The sequence below is a fragment of the Tyto alba genome, unplaced genomic scaffold, assembly GCF_018691265.1.
Source record: "Tyto alba isolate M040663 unplaced genomic scaffold, T.alba_DEE_v4.0 Super-Scaffold_30, whole genome shotgun sequence".
NCBI classification, from domain to species: domain Eukaryota; kingdom Metazoa; phylum Chordata; class Aves; order Strigiformes; family Tytonidae; genus Tyto; species Tyto alba.
The window spans coordinates 4723725-4748323 of record NW_024881305.1 but is presented as its reverse complement, the minus strand read 5'-3'; the positions used below and the strand labels follow the sequence as shown (position 1 = coordinate 4748323).

The 24599-nt window shown below is 49.7% G+C and overlaps 1 protein-coding gene across 28 annotated transcripts in view; it reads right to left on the bottom strand.

Moving 5' to 3' along the window:
• The window catches only part of NFASC (neurofascin), a 94439-nt gene that overhangs the window by 35724 nt on the left and 34116 nt on the right, over positions 1-24599 (bottom strand). For 13 of the 28 annotated variants that reach the window (XR_006166028.1, XM_042800172.1, XM_042800171.1 and 10 more), the window contains exons 2-20: positions 20175-20350; positions 17179-17196; positions 16176-16281; positions 15778-15974; positions 15291-15413; positions 14919-15089; positions 12010-12060; positions 7271-7382; positions 6451-6635; positions 5932-6063; positions 5479-5622; positions 4967-5078; positions 4702-4868; positions 3987-4134; positions 3239-3363; positions 2268-2303; positions 1363-1464; positions 1073-1270; positions 17-87 (exon numbers count right to left, since the gene is read on the bottom strand). Coding sequence is in view for 27 of the 28 variants with exons in the window: in XM_042800172.1 (XP_042656106.1) it covers positions 17-87; positions 1073-1270; positions 1363-1464; positions 2268-2303; positions 3239-3363; positions 3987-4134; positions 4702-4868; positions 4967-5078; positions 5479-5622; positions 5932-6063; positions 6451-6635; positions 7271-7382; positions 12010-12060; positions 14919-15089; positions 15291-15413; positions 15778-15974; positions 16176-16281; positions 17179-17196; positions 20175-20268 (2292 nt within the window). In the remaining variant the exon portion in view is untranslated. The remainder of the gene's footprint in view (positions 1-16; positions 88-1072; positions 1271-1362; positions 1465-2267; positions 2304-3238; positions 3364-3986; positions 4135-4701; positions 4869-4966; positions 5079-5478; positions 5623-5931; positions 6064-6450; positions 6636-7270; positions 7383-12009; positions 12061-14918; positions 15090-15290; positions 15414-15777; positions 15975-16175; positions 16282-17178; positions 17197-20174; positions 20351-24599) is intronic. The other 15 variants (XM_042800195.1, XM_042800176.1, XM_042800181.1 and 12 more) reach the window with 5 other exon arrangements.

Here is a 24599-nt window from a genome sequence, read left to right as displayed (position 1 = left end):
GCACCAAAGAACTCACCGTCCAGGTTATCTCCATGTTGTTTTTTTGGGTCCCTGCACCTTGAACTCCTGTTGGGTTAATTTCAGGACCTGAAATTCACATTAGAAAAAAATTAATGCAGTTCATATTCTTGAAAAATGACCATTTGAGTGGTTAAAAACCCTTTACTGTGCAAGCCAGAAGTACTTCCAAGACAGAAGTTAATGGCCTGATTTTTCCAGAAGTTCCCATTCAGGTTAATGGAACATGAGACTCTCGGCACTCTTGAAAACCAGGCCATTTATTTAGGAGCCTTTTTTTTTTACTTTCTTTTTTTTTTTTTTTTTTTCAAAATGTCCTAAATCTCTGAAAGGCAGCCATTGTGAAGCAACCCCGGGAGCAGAGTCTGACACTTTGAAATCTGAAACAAGAGCAGCAATGTCGAAAGCCAACACTAGATGCCAGTAGATGTTGCAGAAGTATATCTGCAATGGTTAAATTAAGAAATGCAGCAAAACTACTAAGCTTCATGTGAATTCCTCATATGAATTTTCCCAAGTATTCTGTAACGTACGAAGCACTGGGCACACAAACTGAAGACCCAAGTCTTGGTCGTGGACTGGAGCACACCTTACTCCTGCATCGATCTGGGCTCCTGGCCAGCTCTAGCAGTGGACAATGAATTAGCAATTTTGGAACAAAATACCTTTTGCTTTTGGCCAGTTCACACTTGAGTCTAATTTTCCAAGAGACTTCTGAGCTTCCTGTGGTCAGGGAGGATGAAAGACTTGCTTTAGAAAGCTCTGTAAGGTGAAACCGGGTTTTCCTTCAACAGATTCTGCTGGAGTGACCTTTGCATCAATCTTTCTGTCTGAGTTTTGCTGCTCTGCAGAATTAAGTCGTGGGCTTAAGGATGTGATATATAAAATTACACCCCAGCACATGACTGCATGGACCAGCTCATTCCCTCGCCTGTGTAAATGTGTTTCTGTTACAGGAGCTGTGATCATACACCACGAGAGATGAGCCTACACCGAGAGCGGTGGCCAGATGCTAAGAACAATGTCCAGTCAAGACCGGGCGGATGGTACTCACGTGCCCCGTTGGTCTGGTACCGTTCGGAGGGCATGCTGGGCAGGCTGCTGCCTACGTCGTTCACCGCAATCACCCGAAACTGGTAGTTGACGTAAGGAGAGAGGCTCAGGACGGCCGAGTTGACGCTCCCGGGGTATCTGGAGTGGTTATGCCACATGCCAGGTTGGAACCGGTCCTCCTCAAACTGGACGATGTAGTCTGGGGGAGAGGTGGAGTTAAGGGTTCAGCTTTTCCCTCCACCGTGCAGAAGTAAGCAGGAGGGACGCAGGGCAGAGGGTCCAGGGGCTGACCTGTGATGGGGCTGTTATTGTCGTCGCCGGGAATCCACGTCAGCCGCACGGTCCTCTCGGCCAGGTCTGTCAGCTCCAAGTCACGGGGCCGGTCGGGTCGTTCTGTTGGCCGAGTAACGAGACAAATCAGTCTGGGATTGTCCCAGGAGCTGGGAGCCCCAGTTCCCATCGCTTCTCCCGGGAGGGGAAGCCTTGGCCATCTTAGCCCAGACCCGCGGGAGGACACGTGCTCTGGAGCACAATTCACGTCCTGCAGCTCTCGGTGGACCAGTGCAATTTTTTAAATACAAATGTGCTCATGTACTAATCGTGCCTTGCCTTGAAACCCTACCTGCTCCCTGTACAACTGATGTTACCTGGTGGTGGATGCACACTATAGTGGCTTAGCAGGGGGATATATGGTCTTACAACAAACTATACACAGCTGTCCAAAAAAACAAATGCAAACAAATAGAATAGAAAGGACACAAAGCCTCAATGAAAATACACACTTCTTAGAAATGCTCTGGGCACAATTCTGATTTCTTTATCTGGTCACAACCCACATGGTCGCACAGAACCAGCTCATGCAATAACAGTCACAGTAATAACTTCTTTCCAGGTGAAGGTCAAGGGATTCAATGTGGTATTTTTTTTTTCCCATCTGGGCTCACCATTTCCCGGTACGGGTAAAGTGACTCTTGCACTCAGGAATTGGCGCTGTGGGACACAAAATTATGTGGCACAGGACCTTTCTACCCGCAGGCATCTGGATGAGTTTTCAAGGACAACTTGGACAGGACTTGGAAGCATCAGCTCCCAGCTTTGTCAGCCGTTACACCTAGATTTTCTGTTGGTGTTATTGGCAAGGCGAAACAAAATCAATTTACAAAATAAAATGAACAAAATGAATTAGTGATGATTACCTTTTGGTAAGTCTCTCAAACGGTTAGCAGGGACAGCTGCAAGGTAAGACATTGGTTGTTAACGGTGTTAGGTTAGTCATTAAGCTTGGGTGGCCAGAGGAGCACCTGGCAAAATATAAAGTTACACACAGAGTTACAGATTTCAGAAGGATCCAGTCCTGGCTGGGGACCAGAATAGGTTCATCCTTCCCCCAGAGACCTCCAGGCAGGCTCCGTGCACCTTTATTCATACGTCTGGTACACAGCAAAAGGGGAAGCATCAGCCTGCTGTAAAGTTAATTAGCTATTAGGGGAAAAGGAAGGGAAATAAATCAAGCCTAGTCACATTATTAGGGATATGGGATTCATATTGCACTCTGACTTTTGTAGGGCACTGTGGGTCTATGCCAGCGGCACTGGGAGGTTGGGGCACTCCTGTGAATGCAGCGCGTCAGCAAGATCTGAGGTGGCCAAGAGCAGGGATTGATAAATCTGTGTTTTGCAAGTACGATTTCACATTGTACATAAATGTGTAGGGGGAACGGGCTTAGGTTTCTCACTACCTGTGATGAGAAGAGGGACCTGCAAGGCAAGGAGTGGCTCATTCACCCCCGGATTTCCAATGCTGCTCAGCACCCGTCATGACATTCAGTTAAATTCACTTGCAAATTTAGGACTGTTCTCACAGAGGTTCAATGTCCACATTTGGATATTTTTAGCTCTATGTAATAGCTACTCTTTTTGTCTCCAATGCAAGTTTTTCTTTGACTCAAATTCAATGCCATTTTCTGAGTCCGAGATTAGACAGCACGTCCTTGCCGAGTCCTGCAGCAATGGAACAATTGCTCTGCCAGCATCTCCCTGAACATCTCTGCTTCAGAGGACAATTCTGTGATCACAGATGACCCTTTCAGCCTGACCTTGAAGTCAGTCTGTTGTATTAAAAACAAACCACTTTGCTCTGTGTCAGTGCCTTGGGAGGACAGCTTTACCCAGCACGGTGAGGTACGCTTTAGCCGAGTCCTTGTCCAGCTCTGTGCTAGCTATGCAGGTATAATCCCCTTGGTCCTTTTCAGCCACGCCATATATTGTCAGACCATCATCTTCTTTCTTCATCCTTAAAGGGATGAAAGCAATAATCACAAAACTGTACCTAGGCACATTAGGCAGCAGGACTGAGGTCTAACTGTTCTCTCATAAAATACATATAAAAGCCCAAACAGAACAGGAGTATGTCTGTGGTCTGATGATTTTATCAGCTAAGGACGTGTTGAGTTATTCTTGGAAACCTCATTTCCTAAGGAATAGGCAAGTATGCTCTGGTATATATCTAGAATAATCCCACTTTTAGGAAAAGAGTCTGACCTCGGACTGTCTCATGTCCTGTGATCTGATCTCACTTCACGAGAAGGGAGTCGGCTACAGAAAGGAAATTACAACCGTAGAACTCACAGCAGATAAATTTTAATTTTGAAGTAGCTTATTATTCATCGACCTGTTTTATCAAGATGTCCCAAAATAACTGTAAAACCTATAGTCAAAGTCTTGATTTACTGACAAGTCAGTCTTAATTGCTAGGTAGTGTCTGTTGGAAGGAGCTACTAACATTAAAAGCATCAAGAACAGCAAATGTTGCCTAGGTGGGAACTTGATGTTTATCCACATTATCCCTGGTGATTCCTGAAACGTAAAAAGTCAGACAATCCTGGGAGAGAAGACCCAGGAAACTTAAACACAGACCTGTTTCCGATGTACAGGGGTGCGTCATCTTTCAGCCAGGTGACTGTGAGTTTCAGTGTAGGGTCGTGTTTTATTCGGCAGTGGAGGCGAGGCATGGAGCCCCTCTTCACCACTTGATCTTCTGGTCCTCTCACAATCCTGGTTGGGTCTGCACAAAGTCAGAAAGAAAGTGTTGGGCACCAAGCTGCTGGCTCTCAGCACAGGAACTCAGTGAAGAGTGGTGTTACTTGGAAAGGACAAGGATGCACATCAAGTGTTTGTCCAGTTTGCTATAGTGCTTGCAAATAAACTGATTTAAGAAGCCATTAATTCAAGCTGGCCCTTTAAAAAACGACCCAGTTTTCTGAGTCAGCAATCAGTTTTGCTGAACAGGGAAAGCCTCAGCGGAAGCTTGATTCAGAAAATATTTTGTCGCCATCAGTTAACCCTAAGGAACACTTTGATATTTCTTTTTGCATTGCTTATGGCATCTCAGAGCTCAATATCCACACCAAGCCCTTCTACAGCTTCAGTATATCCACAGCTTTGATTTTTTCCCAATGTTAAAAGGGAATCTACCATTTTCTGGGTTCCAGCTCCAAATTACGTAGTGCTTGTCTTGCTGACAGACTGCTGGAGCACAAAACCAACCCTCCCTTAACCTAAATTATTATTTCTGCTGCAAGTCTGAGAAGATCCAAGAGACATTTTGACCTAGAGCCCCTCCTGCCCCTACCTTTGACCTCCAGGCGAACCTGGGCCTCCGCTTTACCCAGGATGTTGGTGGCGACGCAGGTGTAGATGCCCTGGTCCTCCTTCCGAGCCATGTTCATCTCCAAGCTCCCGTTCTCGTGGGCCTTGTAGTTTCCTCCATCCAGCGTGTTCCCCTGGCCATTCTTAAACCTCACAACACCACAAAGTGCTATTGTAAGGGAAGAAAGAGCAGGAAACCTCCCCTTCCCACCCCTTTGGACTAGCAGGGGACGTGCTGCAGCTCTTACCATCTCAAGGTGGGGATCGGTGAGCCAAAGAAAGGGCAGTCGAGCTGGGTCCTGTTGTTTTGAATGACCCTGATGAGCTGATTGCGGGGGGCCAGTATCCGTGGAGGCACGTCTGCAAACAGCAAAAATCACAGCCACTGAGAAAGAAAAGAAACCAGTGTGGTTCCTGCCACTCCCTTTCCCGTCTTTTCATCCACCTTCCCCTCTCTTTTGTTCTCTCTTCCTTGTCAGCACTTTCAAGACTCAGTAGAGCTTTTCCATTCCCTCTAATCTCTCCTTCCCTTTCTAGCCTCACTATATGAACATCTTACGTCTTAGCACCAACAGGACTTGCTCAGCCTTGCCTGGCTTTGCAGGTCCATGGCAATAGACTTCTGCTCCAAAGCCCGGTTGCAGAGGTCATGTACCATGTGCGTTAGCCTCAGAGTAGCTAAGAACAAAGAGGAAAGCTAGCAGAGAACTCTTGCAGGGAAAACTTGAGTATAAGGTGTTCATCTTCCACAAGTGCTTACCCAGGACACTGACAAAGGCGTTGGCGAGAAGGTAGCCGTGCTCATTGGACGCGTTGCATTGGTACACGGCACTGCTGCCAATCTGGGTATCTCGAAATACAATGGTGTCTCCAGACACCTCTCGGCTTGGGTTGGGGGGAGAAGCTTCAAAGCAGAGAGCACTCTTTAAATTAAATTTTAAATTAAAATTCACAAGACAATACCATTATGCATCTTTCCCTCCCAGCCCACATAAAATCAGACGATGGTACGTGGCCTCCCCAGTCTACAAAGACAGGGTTCAACTGGCCTTATCTCAGACAAGCAGGTGGTTTATGTGCTGCAATGCTGGAGCCCACACACACTGCTCAGCAGGGTGCCTGGGACCCCGACAGCAGCTCTGGCTCTCTTGGTCAGCCATGAGATCCTTGGCTAGGTTTCTTGTAAAGGAGGCACAGACTCTCCCTTGCTCACCTTCTATAGGCTCGCCGTTCACCAGCCACTGTATCGCAGGCTTGGGGTTCCCGTTGGCTCGACACACCAGCCTGCCATCCTCACCAGGGGCCAGAATGAGGTTTTGGGGTTCATCCAACCAGTATGGAGCAGCTTTAAAACACACCAATGCACCAGTTATTAATGCAGCAGTTACCACCTCATCCAGAATCCCCTCTCTGCTGTTCCCTGTTGAACTAAGACAATGAAAATGCCATCCTCTCGAGTGCAGTGAGGTTGGACAGTCCTCTTCCCCCCTGTCTTCAGCCACATAAAAACACAACCACTTATGTCAGTGAAGCTCCGCCGAGTTACACCAGCTGAGACCACATCTCACACTACTTTTAGGTCAGTTTGGACAAGCAGCAAGTATGGCTGGATACAGCACAGAGACAAACCCCACCAGCCCTTTCAGCTGATCGGAGCATCCCCTCCCACGCACATCCCCTCACAGTTTCTGGTTGTGAGGGTAAAAAAGATGGCAAGGTAAAGATGACGTACCCTTCACTCTCACCGAGATCGTGTGGCGGATGCTGCCCATCTTGTTCGACGCCAAGCAGAAATATTCCCCGGAGTCTTCCTCAGAAACATTGGAGATACGAAGAGCCTTGTTAAAGTTTTCCAGCTTGGTTTTGCCTGCTGGGAGCTCTCCTCCTTTCTTGTACCACATGATGTCTGGTGCTGGTCTAAGGAGAGGGGAGGAGATAAATGCTTTTGCAAGACAAGAAAATTACTCCTAAGAAAACAGTTGATAACCCTGCACTTGAAATGATTCACACCCAGGGAGAAGGACTGATCCAACTGCTGGGCCACCCTCCTTCCTACCACAGCCCCTAAACCAGGACCCTGAGCAGCACCAGTTGGTCAGGAGCAGAGTCCATCTCTTGCCTCATGTTTGGGGATGTAAAGCGCTGGGCTGGCAGCGTGTGCAGGCAGCACCCCCCAGAAGGGCTGCCAAAGCCTGACCCGAGCCCAGGATTACCAATGTCCTTGCCCGCAGTTCATACAATGTGGTGAGGAACACCCAAGAGATTTGCAAATTGCTTCCAGGACAAAACAGTAAGGAATTATCCTTGGACAGCCAGTATCTGAAGACACTGCTTCTCTGAACAGTGCTGCAAAACTCAGCTCCCCTGTTTGCTCTGTGCTCTTATGCTTCGGGTGGGTTGTGAGAGTATTGTTAATAGTAGTTAAAGGGAAGGGAACAATCCCTTTCCCTAGCCAGAATTATTTCCACAGCATCCTGGTCCCAGGCCATCCCACCGGGCACTGTTGGGGACCACCCCGTCCCCATCTCCAGCAGCTGGGAAGCGGTACGTACACTCCTGAAGCAATGCACTCCAGCAAGAGGTCCACCCCTCTGAGCACCATCTGACTGCTTGAGGTCCCGTAGGGATACATGAAGCTGGGAGTTGTTTCTGTAATCCCTCGGGCTGAAATCAGCAGGAGAGAAAAAAAAAAAAAAAACAAACAAAACAAAATACTTTTAAACTCTCCTTTGCTGCAGCAACAGGGAGGGAACATACAGGGCCAGAAATACACGGTGTTTTCAGGGGGAAGCTGTCAAGTTCCTGGCCAAGCCTGGAATACTGAACTCATCTAGAAATGTACCTGGAAATTAGAGAAGAGCTCAAGGTAATTTTAAGTTTTAAAGTTTAAAAAAAAAAAAAAAAAAAAGGGTAGAGAGAGGATGCTTGGGCAGGCAGGGAGGTAATGAGACAGCAGAGGATGGGCAGAGGGAGCTGAGCCACGGGGATGGTGCATCAGAAACATCCCCACACCATCAGCTCCCACCGAGGCAGCACCTTTCCTGCCCACCCCTGCCTCTACTACAAAGAAATGGGCTGAAATTGGATGAGACTTGGAAATACTGATGGACAGAATGTGTAATGAAGGACAAAAGGAGCAAACGGGCACAGGATGGGTGTACTCGGACAACTGAGCTGCTTTGCCATAGACATCTCCAAAATATGGAGGATCTCGGCGCTGTCTGGGGCTTTAGCAGCACCAAGGAGGTTTGCTACCCTTACTAGGAGCTGCAGGACCTCAAGGACCTTTGGAAAGGAACAAATTAGCGACCAAAATGACAAATTTCAGGACTAGACAGGAAAGTTCAACGGGGAAAAAAAACATGGGAAGACATACAAGACAACTCTCTACAGATACACACAGCAAAGGTCTCTTTGTAGGGGAAAAAAAAATATTAATGGAATAAATTCCATTAATAAGTGGAATTGTTAAACTAGATTTAGATCAGTGAGGACAAAACAGGATGAGATGGGCTTGAAAGCAGCAGTAGCAGAGATGAAGGTTATGAGATTAGGAAAAGGGACAGAATGGGCAGGGTTGGCACAGGGTCACTACTAATACCGAGGTGATGCGTGGGGAGGAGCAGGATCTTGGGGTGCAGACCAAGCCCTCTCCTGCTGCCCCAAAAGCTTCGTTCGTTCAGCGAGCAGGAGGCAGCCAGGTGTGCCCAGCGCCACGGGGCTTTTGGGGCTGCCCACGTCTATTTGGGAAGCCTCCACCTGAGCTCTGGAAGGGGAAAAGGGCTGGGAAGGAGGAGAGGAGAGAGGGCAGGGGCTCTTCATGGAGTTCCCATCAGCTGGCCTTAGGGAAAGCTGGGGACCAGGGGAAAAAACAAAAGGGGAAAAAACCCCAAAAAACAACAACAAAACCAAAACAACAACAACAAAAAAACCACACACAAAACCAAACCAAAACAAAACAAAAACACAACAAAAAAAAACAACCCCAGGAGTTAAACCTTGTCCTTGAAATGACTCCACAGCTGCCAGAACACGGCCACACACGCATCCCACCACTCCCCACACCCAAAGGTTACCAGTCCGCATGTGCTCGTCAGCGGGTTAGTCAATTATTTGATTAATGGATTACCAGGGCAGGCAAATCTTGACCTTACCCTGAAGGGCCAGGTCTCTGGGCAGGCGCATGCCGCTGTCTGCTTGCCTGCTTCTGGCGAGGATCTCGTTCCTGGTTAAAACCAGCCCACCCATGCCGGGGCTCTGTGGGGGTGACAGAGCCTGCGGCTGGGTTTAAAGCCAGTAGTTATCAACAGCTCCCACGCCTCCGGCCAGACTCACGGACTTCTCGTGTGATTAGGAGAGTTGGATATTAGTTTATAAGCCAATACTGGCTTTTATTAGCCAACGGTCTGCAGCCTGTCTGAACAGGCTGGCACCTTCATTCTCACAACGAACCCATTTGCTCAGGAGCCCGGGGCGTAACTAGAAGAGATAAGCAGCAGTGCAAGCCAAATTTTACGAGCCATATATTAATGATGAAAATTAAAAATAAGGGAGATAAATTAGTATCCTATCCACTTGTTTAATAAACCTAACAACACCACTGCATAGCTGATAAGCTTTTTGCCTTAGTACAGCACTACTAATAAATATTTTGCTATTTATACTAGGGAGCGGCCAGAAATTCTCTCAGGCAGAGGTACTGCTCCAGCTCTGAACTTGGGGCAGCTACAGCTGGAAGCTCTCAGACAAATAGCGACATCTCACTCATCTCTTTGGATGGAACAGAACTGGAAAAATAAATCCCATGGTTATTTATTTCTGCTCAAAAATAGACTCTGCTTCCAATATACTGCTGCTGTTGTCCCTGCCTCTATGAAACTGGACCTGTTCAGCTGTGAACAGAATATCCCAGGAACAGCCACTTCTCACCCCGGAGCAGCCAAGTGCCCCCTCCCCACAGTTCTGACCTGACGGCATTTGAAAATTGTACATCAACTCGCATTTCTACTGAAAGGCGATAATAGGAATATGCACATCCAGACACATCCCATCTGTTCCCCTCCTGCACAGCTAGCCAGCTTTAAAACATCCAGCAGGTTTGCCAAAAGAAAAGAAAAAAAAAAAAAAGCACAAAACAGACTTTCATTTCCATTTAAAAAAAAAAGGCGAGAAACTTCCGCTAATAAAATATTCAATTAATCCTTTTAGATCATTTTTCCTTCATAATTGCAGAGAGTTTGCTTAGGCAATTGAGCTTTGAAGCAAGGAAATCATTGCACCCGCTACAAGCCGTGGGGAGAAGGGCTTGGTTGCATCCCCCGTGAGTAACCTGGCCCTCGAGTTCAGTTTGAGACAAACGTCCCCCAAACTGCTCGTGCCCCACGGCCACGCCAGCAGGTCCCACGGCCCCGAGGTGAGGCCGGGCACATGTCACCCATCGCAGACCGCCCGGGAAGGGGACTCACAGCCTCCTGCTGCTCCCGTCCTGTCGAGCTGCCCTTTGCCAGCTGGAGCTGGAGCCGAGCCCGTGCCATAGGGACCAGCACCCCAAGGTAGAGGGTCCGAGTGCCCCAAGTCCCAAACACCTAAAATACTTGGGAGACTGATCTCCGTCATCCCCACTCCCCTTCCCCTAAGTCCTTGCTTTGCTGCGGCTGGTTCCAGTGGACAGTACGGCCAGACAGGTCATTCCAGGGAGAAACACGGGGTTGGCAAAAAGAAAAAGGGCCAAGAGTAAGAATTTTTTCACCAGTTCATTAACTATTAAGAAATTGCCGGGTTGGAGCTCAGATTTGCACAGGGGCATGACTGGGTGATCTGAATCCCCTGGATCCAGCGTGTTCCAGAGGAAAAGTGGAATTAGCCCAAACAATGCAAACAGCAGGCAGTTTATCCTACGCACCTACAAATAGAAATCTGGAGAAATCTATAAGACTGTGCAGATAAGGTCTCATTTTCCTAATCAAGTGACTATTAATCATCCCTTTTCCCTGAACAAAGACATGCAGCAGAAGATCAAGAAGCCCACGATCACCACAGTGACTTTCCCTCCTGAACTGGTGAGATCTGTGAACACAGAAGTGGTGCCCAGCCAGTGTGAAGGCTTTCTCTTTGAAATGCCAACATCGTTTATGCTGCTGAGGTGCAAAATATATTTATAGGAGAGCTCACCACTGGTTTTCTCTTTTGTCCCTGGCCCTGCATGCCTGTGAAAGGCAACTCCTCTCACCTGCCTCTCGTTGAGGCATGATGCAGTTTACGCGGTTCCCACTGAAGCAATCCCCTTTCACAGGCATTTCTAAAAACATTTTCAGACTACGCCCAGCCCATTTGCTGCCACCACCACTTCTTCTGAGGTTGGCTCCTCTGCTGAGCCTTCCCCAGCTCTCCAGCATCCTCCGAAAGCTCCTGCTCCTGGTGAGGTGCCAACACCTCGGTTCCCTCGGTGGGGATGGGATGCCCGGGCTGCCCGCTGGGACCAGCAAACCCAGTGCCCTCGCCTGGCACGTCCTCCTCTCCTCGCACTCCACCATCACACCATCACATCCGTGGTGCTTCCAACCTACTCTCAGGGCAGCGGTCACACCCCAGGGAGCCACATGGTTCTGTGTCTGAAGCATAATTTTATGGGTTTGGGATTGGCTTCTCCCAGCGAGGTGATCTCCCTGCCCAGACAAAGGGCAAGAACCTTGCAAAAGCATCCAACAGATGTACAACCTCACCACAAAGAAACAAAGCACCCAGCTTATAAGAAAACCAAACACTCTTGTTTGGTTGGTTGGTTGGTTTTTTTCTTTCCTGTCACTGCCTGTGTTTAGCTGCAAATATAATAGATGCCCTTTCTGAATACAGAGAGAAGAGGGATAGTGGGTCTTATCTTTAAATCATGAGCCTTTGCTGAGGATAAGCCACCTCTTCAGCGAGGCCACAAGCTGGGCTCGCTCAGCCACGCAGACGTTTTCACCTGGGCCAGATCCTGTTAATCCAAATGCCTCTCAAGGTGGGCTCTGCATATCCCGTTAATTCACCTAAAACTCGATAATTTTAAGATGTCAAAACCTCGAGTGGATTTTGACGCTGTCTGGCTCGTTTTGTCCCATCTGTTTTTGCAAAGTTGAGGCCACAACCCACGAAGGGGGACAGGGGCACACACGGGGGTGCGTGGGCACAGACGAAGGGCAGGCGATGCTGCGAACGCGGCAGCTCGCTGCCCGGTTAGCGCGGGAGATAAGTCAGGTTAGGCAGAAAGGGGTTAAATCGTGAAGGTGTCCAGAAGCCAGCGTTGACTCACCACTGTACATGTCAGTGTGATTTCGTAAAGACGTTTCGTTATGGGGTTTCTCTGCAATAAACAAAAGACCATGAGCATACCGAGTGCCACAAAGCGGGCAGGGGGACAGGCGGTGCAGGGGGACAGAAAACAAAATAACTTCCCGAAACACAAGAGCAATGCGGACAGGCAACAGCAGGGATACAAAAGCACTCTGAGCACAGCTGCCTTCCAGGACAAACAACATAACACAGCAATAAAGGAAAACTGGGCTGTTTTTTTCCTACGAGATGGGAAGACAAATAAATGTATGAAAATTGTATCATAAATGTTTCCTTGAAGTGTTTTTCTTTTCACTATAAAGATATTTGTATCTTTGAAAAAAAAAAAAAATCAATTCAATTTGGAGAAGAAAATGTTTTTTCTCTCTGTTTCTTAACTATGAGGGAAATATATTCCAGCAACTTTTTCCCAGCATAAAGCATAGGTTGGACACAGCTAGGCAGCAGTGTAATGATGCAGAAAGGCATGGTGAAGATGAACAAATAAAAAAAAAAAATAATAATTAGGCTCTAAAAGCATAATCTGCTGTAAAATCCCTTTTAATTACAAGGTAATTAAAGTAGATTGTGTTACATGCGAGACGCCAGCTCTTCAACAACACACTGCTCTCGTTTATTGACAACCACCTATACTTGAAGAAGAAAGCTAATTGCCACTCACGCTCTGCGAGGAGGTGGGGGAAGGAGGCACCACCCTGGCCCGCTCACACTGTTACCCAAAATATCATTTTGGGGTCTGAGGACGCCCTGGTTTCCAGCAGGATGTGGCACAGCCCTGTTACGGTATCATCTGCCCAACAGGAGAGGGAGAGGCTCTGTTGGCTACCATATAGTTGTTGCCCTGAGCCGTAAGTCCCCAGCCACACACTGTGTCTCTGTGCAAGGGGGTTGAGAGCCCAGCAGATGCCCAAGAGCTACCTGAACCTGGGTAACACTAGATAAACTCTCTGCAGGGAAAAGCACGGCTGTATCACTCCCCCAAGCCTCTGTATTTTTCTCTTCTTGCATCCAAAGCCATGGCAATCCCATGCAATGATTTTTCAGCAGCTGGTGACTTTTTTTAAGGACAGCCAACACTCATGGCTTAAGGCTGAGATGATTGAACAGCTTGAGACAAATCCAAGCTCGTCCCCTTTGAACACTGTACATGTAAAGAATTTTCTGTATCATGACAGATGAGAAATTAGAGCCACAGTTCTTTAAATTGTAAGGGCCTCTGGGGGGCTCACGGGGTGGCACTGGCATCTGAAAATACAGCAGACATTTCCAAAGGAAAACTTAAAGATGGGGTCTTTAAGTGTAATGGGAAGCCAATTCTGCGTAGCCTGGGAGCAAAACACTGTGGCGGCATCTGAGGGTAGCAGGAGGGAGAGCTTGTATCTATCTGCACAGAAATCTTCCAGGATTTCCTCCACATTTTTTCTAAAGCTTAATTAATATGTCAGGCTGGAGCCTTTAGAGGCTCAAGTGACCACAGATCTCTGCCAGAATTTCTCCAGCTCACACTAATTTAGAACTTAGTCCTTCCCTCACAGGTAAACGTTGACATTGTTTGGCCAGCTCTGTAAACAGACAAATAACAGTGAGAATGAATTACCTACGCACACTCCCCCCGGTTAGCAAAAGCCTATTTATAGTATTTATATTGCCAATTTTCTACTCATGCTTTGCACAGAGGAGAAGCTGTTACAATAAAAGTGCAAAACACTGCAGGCCCTGTCTGCTTCTCACATCACTTTCAGGTTACTTAATAGTGTTACTTCCAGTTTAAGCCCCCGAGAGATCAAATGAAGCTCCTAATGCTGGATTCAGGAGCGCCTCGAGCCTGCTTTGGGTAAGAGCCTGCTCCCCAAAACACAGCCCTGCATCTGCCTGCACGCACTGCCCCTTCCTCCCACTCTGCCCTTACTGGGAACGGGAGATTGGGTGATAATTGGGGTTTGCAAAATGGTTTTGCCATTTCTGTGTCGGTTGCTGATGGTGCCAGTGCTCTGTGCACACATGCCCCCACCAAAAGAGAGCCCATGCTCCGCAGGACCTGCATCAACTCAAGAGCTTCATGTCCTGCAGCGCTCAGCTCGTCCCCTCTGCCAACATGCCCACCAGCCAGCTGCCATGAAATATGTTAGAATCAGGAACTTGCCTTCCTTCAATTAGTCTCGTTTCTGGAGCAGAGGCTGTTCATGGCTGGACCTGCCCGTGGAAAGGCACTTTACCATGCACGTGCTCCTCCTGTCCCCCAAGATGATGCTCGTCACCATGGTGGAACCGAGATCGCTGCCCACCCTGAGCATGTCCCGCATGCACACACTCAGACCCCAAAAGCTCAAGCCCTCCTGTCAGCACGTCCCAGAGCAAAGGAGCGAAACAGCAGCTCCTGGTCAGCAGGTAAATCCTGAATTGTTCAAGGTTAACACACGCTTGATCCCCCTGCGCAGAACCAGCACAGTAAACATAAGCTTGGAGCAAACCAAGGCTACTTCCAGCTTTTCGAACTAGGGAAAGATCGCTTGACATTATACATTTCCCTAAAGGTGGAAGGAATGCCCCGTCTGTGTTGAAATGCTTCCCAGTTCATTCCGGATGCACAGACCCAGTGAGACCTGCACCAAGCTACCTCTGCAGCCCTCGACTCATGAAGCTGCAAAGCTCCGAGGCACTGGAGGGAAACCAGCCACCCCTCCGTGCCGAGTTAGCTGTCTGAGGACCTCCATTCCTCATCCAAACTGGTTCTTGTGCTACCCTAAACAAAACGAAGGAAGCCACTCTTGGTCTCAGTGCTGTCAAGGACAGAAAGATGTCTGGAAGGAAAACCCTGCTGAGAGAGGGCAGGGAAGACCCATCCCGTGCTATCACCATGACACTTACTGGTTTTCACCTTGAGGGTGTAGGGGTTTTTCTGCTGAATGGTGTGGGTGAAGTGGAAGCGCGCGTTGCAGCTGTAGTCGGTCTGGGCGTCCTGCAGCACGACGTTGGAGAAGTACAGGTCACCGTTCTGGCCCTGGGAGACGCGCTTGTCCTGGTGGATGGGCTCCATGGCTGCAGGGGGAAAACAGGATTCAGAGCAGCCCAGCCACCCCCACGGGGGGCTGCGTACAGGAGAAACCCCGGCCCCCGGCCACGTACGGGTGCCTCCAAGCCCTGAACTAGCAGTAACGACCCTAAGCATAGCTGCTTTAAATAAACACTGCAGGTGAGGGAAAGGGTTCCAGGCGGGAAGGGGGGTTCCCCCCCACTCACAGCTGCTCATCCAGAAGATGACGGGAGAGGGCAGGCCGGGCGGCGGGTTGCACTGCAGGCTGAGCGGAGCGCCTTCATCCACCTCTATCACATCCACCTTCTCCTTGGGCCACAGGGGAGACTCTGCCACCAGAAGTAAAGACACCGCGTGAGGAAGGGAGGGTAGTAACTTTGCAGAGCCCTTCCCACTGGACCTGGCCTGGTTTCAACGGAGCAGCCTCAATGCAAACTTCATTTCTACCTGTGCAAGACTCCCTTAAATCTATACTGAGTATTTCCCTGTTAGCTGCAGCTATAACCCCCCATGCTTTCCTCTCTCAGTCCTGTGGCTGGATACGTCCCGACACAGGGAACAGATGAAGCAAGCTGAGATGTTTGAGCACTGGTTATTCTCCATGTCTCTTCTCCAAAATCTCACACGATGCAGATAGTCCCTGCTCTCCTCGGGGCTGCTGGCTGCTCGCTCTGCGCCACTGCTGTTACTCACTAGAAACCTGGAGGTGGATTTTGCTGGAGAGAGCAGTGCCGTAGTCATTCCGGGCGAAGCACTGGTACTCGCCCTCGTAGTCCTCCGGCCGTCCCCCGCTATGGAAGTCGATGACAAGCGTCCCCGACCGCCGTCGCATGGACACCTTGGGGTCCTTCGCCACGTTGAAGAACTTCCCGTTCCGCGTCCAGGAAAAACTGCAAGCACGGGGGAGAGGTTGGGTTTGTAACCATGGACCATAATTACCCAGCGAGATCCTTACCTGCGCCGTGCAAGCCAACGGCTGGATTAGCTGATGGTGCAAACGGCACAGCTCGCCCGGAGAGGAGCTCCCCCAGAGCCAGCTGTAACCAACAGCAGCAGAGCTTCAGTGTTACAAGGGCTGTAGATGCACTTACGTGGGAACGGGGTTCCCTTTGGCTTCACATTCAATGAAGATGTTATCCCTTGGGTCGACGATGTAGTCCTTCACAGACTGCTTGGTGATTGTGGGGGGCTGAGGCACTGCAAAGCAAACGAAAAGCCGTGAGGAGGGTTGCACAAAGAAGGTGAAACCTCTCTCTGCTGTCCTGCAGCAGATCCTGATGGGATTTCAGCTTCTTCCCCGGGCTGGATGTGTGGTTTGTGGTTTAAAGCCCTTCAACACCTGAGGAAATTACCATGAGCATTTGCAGGGAGTGCTGCTCATCACCCCTCAGACCACTGGTGCTGTTCAGACTCCCTTTTGGTACCAGGAAGCCCCCATTTCTCACTTGCTATCGTGGTCTCGTTAAGTAATTTCACAATTACAGCTTTCTGCTACCTCAGGTCATTTGAATCAGACTGAAAGGAATCCTGGCTGTGCACCTCAAAGAGAAAGGGCAGCCAGGGCAGGGAGCCAGAGAGCCACTGGAAGATGTTTACAGGTAGTCCCTGTGCAAGAAAGAGGCTCAAAACCTCCCAGATTTACCCCCAAGGAGCACAGCACTGGTGTTCAGAAGGGCAGAGCTAGCAATGCTGCAAATGTGTCAGTACGTGGAGCTGAGCTTGGCACGTGTGCTCATGCAAGGCCAGGGAGCCTGCTCTCCTCTGAGGTGTGGCGTTAGCAATAACAAGCCTCCGCAGAAACAATATTTGCATTGCGAAGACGCCTAGGCCTGTTCCAAGGGAAGCAGCAGAGCCTGAGCACTCCCTCCCCCAGGCAGCTCCAGCACCTCCCGGGCCTCTCCCAACCAAGCCTGGCTGTGCAGGAGCTTGTCCTGACTCCGGCCAGCCCTGCCACATCCACCCTGTGCCAAGCAACAGCCGCCACCGGCCCCCTGCTCGGTGCGACCCCCTGCTCGGTGCAGACCCCCTCCTGCCCTGTTTCAGCCATGCAGAGGAGATGGACACGTACACACAAAGGGTGAGGGGAACACTTACATTCACTCTGAATATTTGCTGTTATTTCCAAAGTGCAAGCATAATGAAAAAAAGAAAACAGGTTAATTGAAGAACAAACTTATAGGCATCATGTACACAAACGTAAGCATGAATAGTTATTGTAGGGCCTGCAAAAACTACACACAAATCATTTTATGATTCAAACATGTTGTAATCTACCTACTGACTGTCCACATGGGAGAATCTGCTGCTGAATGGTCCTGTTAGCTGTCAGCTGCCTCTGCAGCAGGGGCTTTCGGGGGGACAAAAGAGGACACAGGCATACTTGCACCACTTGCCTGCGGGCACTGGTAGCCCCACAGTCCAGTGGGTTGCCCACAGGAGTTAGTAATGTTCCCCCCTTCCCTTATGGCCAGACCCCCCCGCCCAGTTTCATCCCCCTATGTGAGAGGCTAATACGTGCCTGATAAACCCTTAGCTGGATTTTTAGGTGATGCTCAAACTCAGAGAAAATGCCTGTAATTTAGGGAGATATATACGCCCTTGCCCCAGGACAGGGGCAGGCAGGATTTTATCCAAAGAAGACGACTTGTTAGGGTTGGGGCAGGGAAAAAGCACCTCGGCAAGCTTAAAAGAAAGAGCAAATAGTGCAGCTCCCCCTGACAGGGGGTGAGTGAGGGCTGTTCCCTCTGCCGTGAGGGGACCCTGAGGCTTTGCCCATGCATCTGCCCTCTCCCAAGCTGCTTCTGCCCTTAAAACATAAGGTCTGGGGAGCAAAACACCTCCCTGGGGAGATCTCTGACTCCGGAGCTGTGTCAGCAAGGGCAGGTGGGTGCCCCCCAGCATCTCAGCCCCACCGGGAGTGGTGGGGGGGTTTCCCAGCCCCCTCCTGCAGCTGGGGACCAGGCAGAGCCCACACCCCGGCCCCTGGACGAAGGAGCTGATCTCTGGGGAGTGGGGGGGACATTCACAGCTAGTGGTATGTGGTGACTAGAGCCCGTACATTCACAGAGCCTGGGATTTGCACGTCTGTCAGCCCTTGCACAAAGCCGGAGCAGCTGGGGCTCTTTACACACCACCTGGTCAAACCTGCAGCCGTTCGAGTGCAGGCGATGCTTCCGTTAGCTCAGTCTCACAGAGGAGCTGTGGGTAAGGGAGCCCTGATCGCCAGGTGGCTTAAACAGGAGCTGAAAGCAAACCCCCTGACAGCTCTGAAGGTTGGGGTGGAAGTAGAACGAAGCTGATGCTCCACGTGTCCAAAAGAGCCAAGGGAGGTTGGGAAGAGCTGTTTGGCGGGGACAGACATCAGCAGGATCCCTAACCCTCACCCGGGAATGGGAAATGGTCCTGACCCCCCTGCCCTTGGCTCTGCTGCACACAGCTGCCTCCGTGCACATTATTTACAAGTATCTGTCATGCGGGGGACCCGGTCAGGATAAGATGACGAAAGGATGCTCTTAGTTATGATCCCAGTTTCATACCAGCACTGGAGGGGACGATGCTCTCCTGTGGCTCGGGGCTTTGCAGCAGGGAGGAGGAGGCGGCCAGAGAAACGGTGAGCTGCTGCAGGCTGCCTCCACCAGCTGTCAGCATTTCTCTTACTTTTCTAAGGTCACATTACATTTAAATAGCAAAACTACTCCTTTCCTGAGGCAAAGCACAAAAAATGGCAGAAGGCAGCTGTTTGCAAACCCATTCAGTTTTCCCCAACAGCACTGGCCCCTACTTCCATGCCAGCTGCCCCCATTTCTAGAATATTATAGGTGCTGACAAAGCCAGGCCTGAAGGAACCACTGAGCTGTGTGCACCAAATAAAATTCCCATTGCTGGGAACAAGAGTGACCTGTGTGTGTTACAGTGCTGACTCCAGGGGAATAGATATTTTCATCCACAATCACCTGGAATGGAGCAGAGCAGGCACTCGAGTCTGGGACCCCCTCCCTACGCTTCTAAGCATTTATTCCCCTCCACAAATCAGATCTTTTTCCACCCTTTCTCTTCAGTCAGTTCCAAATTTCAGCCAAAAGCCACTGCCTCAATTTTTTCCTTCCCATTTTGTTGCCCAGAGTCAGGGATCAACTGAGGTACCACGGCTACGGCCGGCACACCCAGGACTCCACAGAGCAACAACCAACAGAGTAGAAATTTCTCTTATCAAGAGGAACCCTGGCACTTCAGCCTGAATTTAGACCCTGGCAAAAAGCTGTGCTTTTTCTATTAATGCACCGCTCGCTGCAGGATTTCTGTGCATTGCACTGTCGGAAGAGATTCCCTGCAGCGACAGGCTGATGGTTATCTACAGCCGCTACAGGAGGAAGCTGGGACGCAAAGAAATTATGAAACTGGTTTCCAGAACAGCGGCTGAGCAGCTCTCAGTACAAACCCCCATCTCAAGTACATTCAAGACAAGTCATGCATTTCCCATACGCTGGCTTGAAGATGCCCATTCAGCAGAAACATCAGCCCATGTCTCCCTTTGTCCTCACTCCATATCCCCCAGCTCTTGTGCTTCTGAATAAAACATAAGACCCATCTTATAATTAACCAAAAAGTCTCAACAGAGAAAGAGAAAAATCACATTGCTCTGCAGGATCTGCCTGGGTGCCCGCTGCCCTCGAGGACCTAGGTGTCAGCTTGTGGCAGCATCTACCAGATAAGACTAGCAATGAGCTCATGTCCTCCACAAAAGAGCTTCCCAAAACCTGCCCTTGCCCCATAGGAACACCAGAAGTCCTGGGATGCTTCACTTAAATCAACAGGCTGAAGACTTGCCAGATTGGCTCAGATGCTCTGTTCCATTTTGATATGTGGTTTCAAGTCCTCTGCTCAGGTTTTGAGCTAGATTGGCTAAATCAGAGAGTAATTTTGGTGACTTTCTGGAGGGCATATGGTTTAAAAAGAAAAACGGCTCCAAACAAACAACAGTAAAGAAAACCTTGGACTGGACCAGGAAAGCAGCCTGGGCTGTGCACATCTTCACTCTGCCTCCTCAACCATTTCAGCGGGAGTTTTTAGAGGGGTAAACTAGAACTTACAATCCAGAGGGACTTCGATGGTGCTGACGAGGTGATGAAGGTAGAGAGCGAATGCTATTCCTGCGCAGGTGAGGGGGTGTCTTTGCATGACCATTTTGGACGCCTGGGCAGCGTTAGGAACTCAGTTGCGTCCCCCAAGGCGAGCAGACCAGTGGCATGCACAGATGGATCCTCAGCTGCAAAACAAACACAAACCCAGCAGTCACTGAGCTGTTCACAGCTCCATTTCTGTCATCTTCCTTTTGGTAACTGTGGAGAGAGAGTGTTTCCAATTCAAAAATATTTGTGTAGAGGGATGGAGGGGTGAATAGTGCCAGAAATAGTTTCCAGGCTCTGGTGACCCAGGTACAAACCCGTGGTCACTGTCCTCCAAACCCCTGGGTTGTTCTGCTGGCAGAAAATCAGCCTTATGGGGTTGATTATTTGGTCTCAAACCCTGGAGAGACCTCCTGGACGGAAGAAGGAGGACCATGCTTTCCCATGGAACCAAGGGAAAGTTACTCAGAGCAACTGAATACAAAAGCAGCAAACAGTCCCAGTAGGATAAAATAAAAAGGATTATTTATTGTTTTCAAAAAATAATTGTATTTTATGCAGAAGAAATACCCAGCAAACATCTGCTCCCTCTGGCGCAGCACCGGGATGGGCCCTGCCTATGCATGCAGCCTGGAAATAGCAGGGAGCTGGCTCTGGAGACCTGCCCTGTGTCCCAAAGAGCCTGTCACCGAGCTGGCACAGCTCTAGCAGGAGTCAGGGCACGGTGGGATCTCTCCCAGTCAGTCTCTAAATAAGCCTGTTTCCAACAGGGCTCCAGCTGTTTTCCTCCCGAGACAGTCCCTGGTGCCAGATGTGCAGAGCACTGCCAGGCTCCCAAAGGCACCCATCCAAACCTCCTGGGGACTGCCAGGTTACCATTTGCATTTTCCACGCACATAACCTTTTATTTTGCTGTTAACAAACTAAATGCGGATTAAAAAAGGAGCAAAAAGGAGGATAAATTATCTCGCCTGCACAACAAAAGCCCCCTTAGAAAGGCTGCTGTGGTGCACAGGTTGCATCACGGCTGAGTTACAAGTCTCTGAAAGAGAGTTATAAAAAGGGCATTGGCTGTGCTGACAGCTCTCTTGGCTAAGAACAAAAATAACGCCAGGGCAGCAAACAGTGGAAAATCCCCAGCCTTGCTTCGTGCTGCTCCTCCCCGGCCCTCGCACAGGCTTTCACCGGGGTGGGATGTCGCCAGGCAGAGAAGCCATTTGGCAAGCAAGGAGAACCCGTCTTCATGAAATATAAATCACGGGCTGCAGCTTTGGATGCTGCTACCCCTTCAGCTGTTCCCGGTACGAAGGAAATGCGGGAGGGAGAGGGGGGGGACCCAGCACAACAGACAAAACCCAGCGAGCGCGGGGCTGCTGGGGGGGGGGCCCGGGTACCGCAGGGAACGCTGCTGGGAGCCAGCGAGGAGCAGATGTCACAGAAAATAAACAGCCCTGACACATGGCCCGGGAAGCTCTCCTGAATCCCAGACAGGCTCAAACCCACTGCAAGATGACTTTTAAGGTCACTTTTCCCCCGCTGCCCTTATGGAAAACAAGATGTGCTTAATGGTTTCTCCATCCAGCCCCCCCTTCACCACCCCGCTCGGGTGCGACTGGGGTCCCCGGGTCTCGCTTTTGGGCTGAAGCCCGAAGGAACTTGTTGTCCCAGTGTGTCCCAGTTACACCAGATGACAGATTGTAGATTGTGAAGGGGCTTGGAGGAGGCGTGTTGCTTTGATCTTTTCTGCTCGTTCTAAGGATTTTCCAATCCAGCTGTTGCAATAAAAATAGTTGAAGGACAGAATAATTATAGGACTGGGCCAGTAATTAAAGTCATGTCCGGGACTTCTGCAGTCCTGTGATCAGGTCATGCTGAACAAAGCTTTTCAAATTACTTCTTTAGCTTTCTGTCTAAGGGAAGACATCATTTTGATCTGTAGCCTTCATTTTTTAAAGCGGTTCATTTTCTCCAGTTACAGCTTAAAATGAGTAATGGATCAGCTGGTTTTATGCCTTTCTGTTACTAAGCACAAGTCTGACTTATGAACTGAATCAGCCAATACTGCAACCAGAGATTTAGCAAGGCTAAGATTTCTAGTGTCCTTACTATGCTCGCATACTGATGCTTCACATCACTACCACAAAAAGCTTTGAACCCCTCTTCATTCACAGATGTAGTATGGGAGGGAAGGTGCAAGACAGCAGGCATTTAAATAGCACATATTGCTACATGCTGCTTGGAGCCTGAATAGCGAAGAATATATTATTTTCTTTAGACTGGGCTACTAGTTAGTGTGAAAGAAGTGGCCGTGACACAAAGGAGTAGGTTCCTGGCACAGATGCTTGGGACATATTTGTACATACATGCATTTTGCATTAAATGGGAGTACAGAAGGTGCTGAGCCCAAACACTGGTATATACACCACACACAGAGGCATCTATGCATCTAATGATGCAGAGGAGTATATCCTACCATCACACGCACTGGGACTGTAAAAGGGAGGGCTGTGCATATCAGGAGGAGGTAAATTTGCAGATAACTGCTGAGCTGCAAAAGGGAGCAGCAGGGACGCAGCGGCTCTGGCCCGAAATCACGGGCAGAGCTACGTGGGAATGACCTGGGTGGTCCCAGTGCCGCGGGACCGGCCAGGGAGGGCAGCCCAGGCGACCACACACGCCACGGACCAGGGGCAAATAATAAAACCCACGACAGGGAACACACGAAATGCGCCCCTGCTTTTAGAAGAGCAAACGCCGGGCTCCTCCAGGGTCCCTTTGTCTCGGGGGGAGATGTGGGTGCGACTCGCCGCGCATCGGGAACGAGCCGCCGCCGCGCCTGCGCGTGTAGGTGGGCGCTGGGGACAGGCAGTGCCACCAGCCCCCGGCCACGCAGAACACAGCCCACATTGTCAGGGCTGCTCCTCGCCCGGGGACAGGGACATCCCCCCCAGCACAGAGGGCTGGAGGTGTGGGAGGGGGGATGCCAACAGTCCTCAAGCTCTGATTTCTTCATCTGCTTCTGAGACTGACTCAACCCAAAACGGCCCATGCAAAGGGGCAGGTGACACCTCTTCCTCCCAGACTTTGCATTTCTTAATCACTGACCTCGCTGTGCAACACAGACAAGATCTGACTCCTGCCCAAAGAGCAGAATGAGTCCATCAACCTCATATCCGCAGCTGCCTAATGGGATGGCTGGAGTGGTGGAGGTGGGATGGATGAGTCTGGGGATGCTCAGGAAGCCTCTGAGCTGGCTGGGCTCAAAACCGATCTGAAATCTGGGCCTGTAATGTTCACTAAAAACACAACGCAGAACAAAATTTCACACACATAGTTGCAAGACTGTGATGCCAACAAATATGAATTTAACTACTTAAATGCATTTCTCATCCAGCGCTGAACCTGCACCGAAGCACTGACAAAAGCCGTGTCCCTGCTCCACTTCCCTCCAGCTACAGGCAAGACAGCAATGAGACAGACTTGGATGCCTTTTTCTCCAAATACTTACCCCGAGTTCAGAAATGTTTTTCAGACTTTTTGGTGCTTTCCATTTCCCCCCGTGACCTACTGCAACATCACTTCTCATAAACCGTTAGTCTGGGTTGAGAAATAGATCCCAGACCTTGGCCCAGGCCATCCTCTAGAGGTATCAGATGCTTTTGCAAATACATTTTTCTGTGGACAAAAGCATGAACAACCCCAGCACAGGGCCTTTAAAACTGCAGACTGCTCCTCTTGGCAAAATCCAACCAAGTATCCACACAACATGGGGAGCATCTGAAATCAAGAGGTGGATGTGCAACCTTAACTCTGCTCTGCTCAGACTCTCCCTACTCTCTCTGAACAGGCACTGGAGGGAAAAAATTAAATGCAAGAGAGATAAAAAAGGGACAGACACCTGGGGATGATGGAAACACCCACGATGGGACAATCAGTCCCAGGGCTGAAAATACAGATGCTGGGATTCAATGGCAGCAGTGCCTGCCCCAGCTGAGGGCTGGGTGACCAGGATGGGAACTGGAAGCTTTGGAGAGGATTTGCGCTTTCTCCAGATTAGCCACAGATTTTATACTTGTGCAGCAGTCAAAACAAATCAGCTTGAAAGAAAAAGAAGTTTCCAGAAGGAAACATCTTGCTGTGCATAGGACATCCTGCATTACAAAACACATGGGCAAAGCATCGTCTCCTGACATCATGGGTTTTCTCTTCTATTTTAAGGACAGAGAGTGATTTTGTGGCACTGTGAAATGTTTTCCAAACAAATCTGGATTTTCAAACGATAGCGCAGCAGGCAAGCAACTGCCCCAACGGTTGGTGGAGTCAAGAGGAGGTACAAAGAGTCAGAGGATGCTCGTGTGGCCTGGCAGAGCCCAGCCTGGCCCCAGGGAG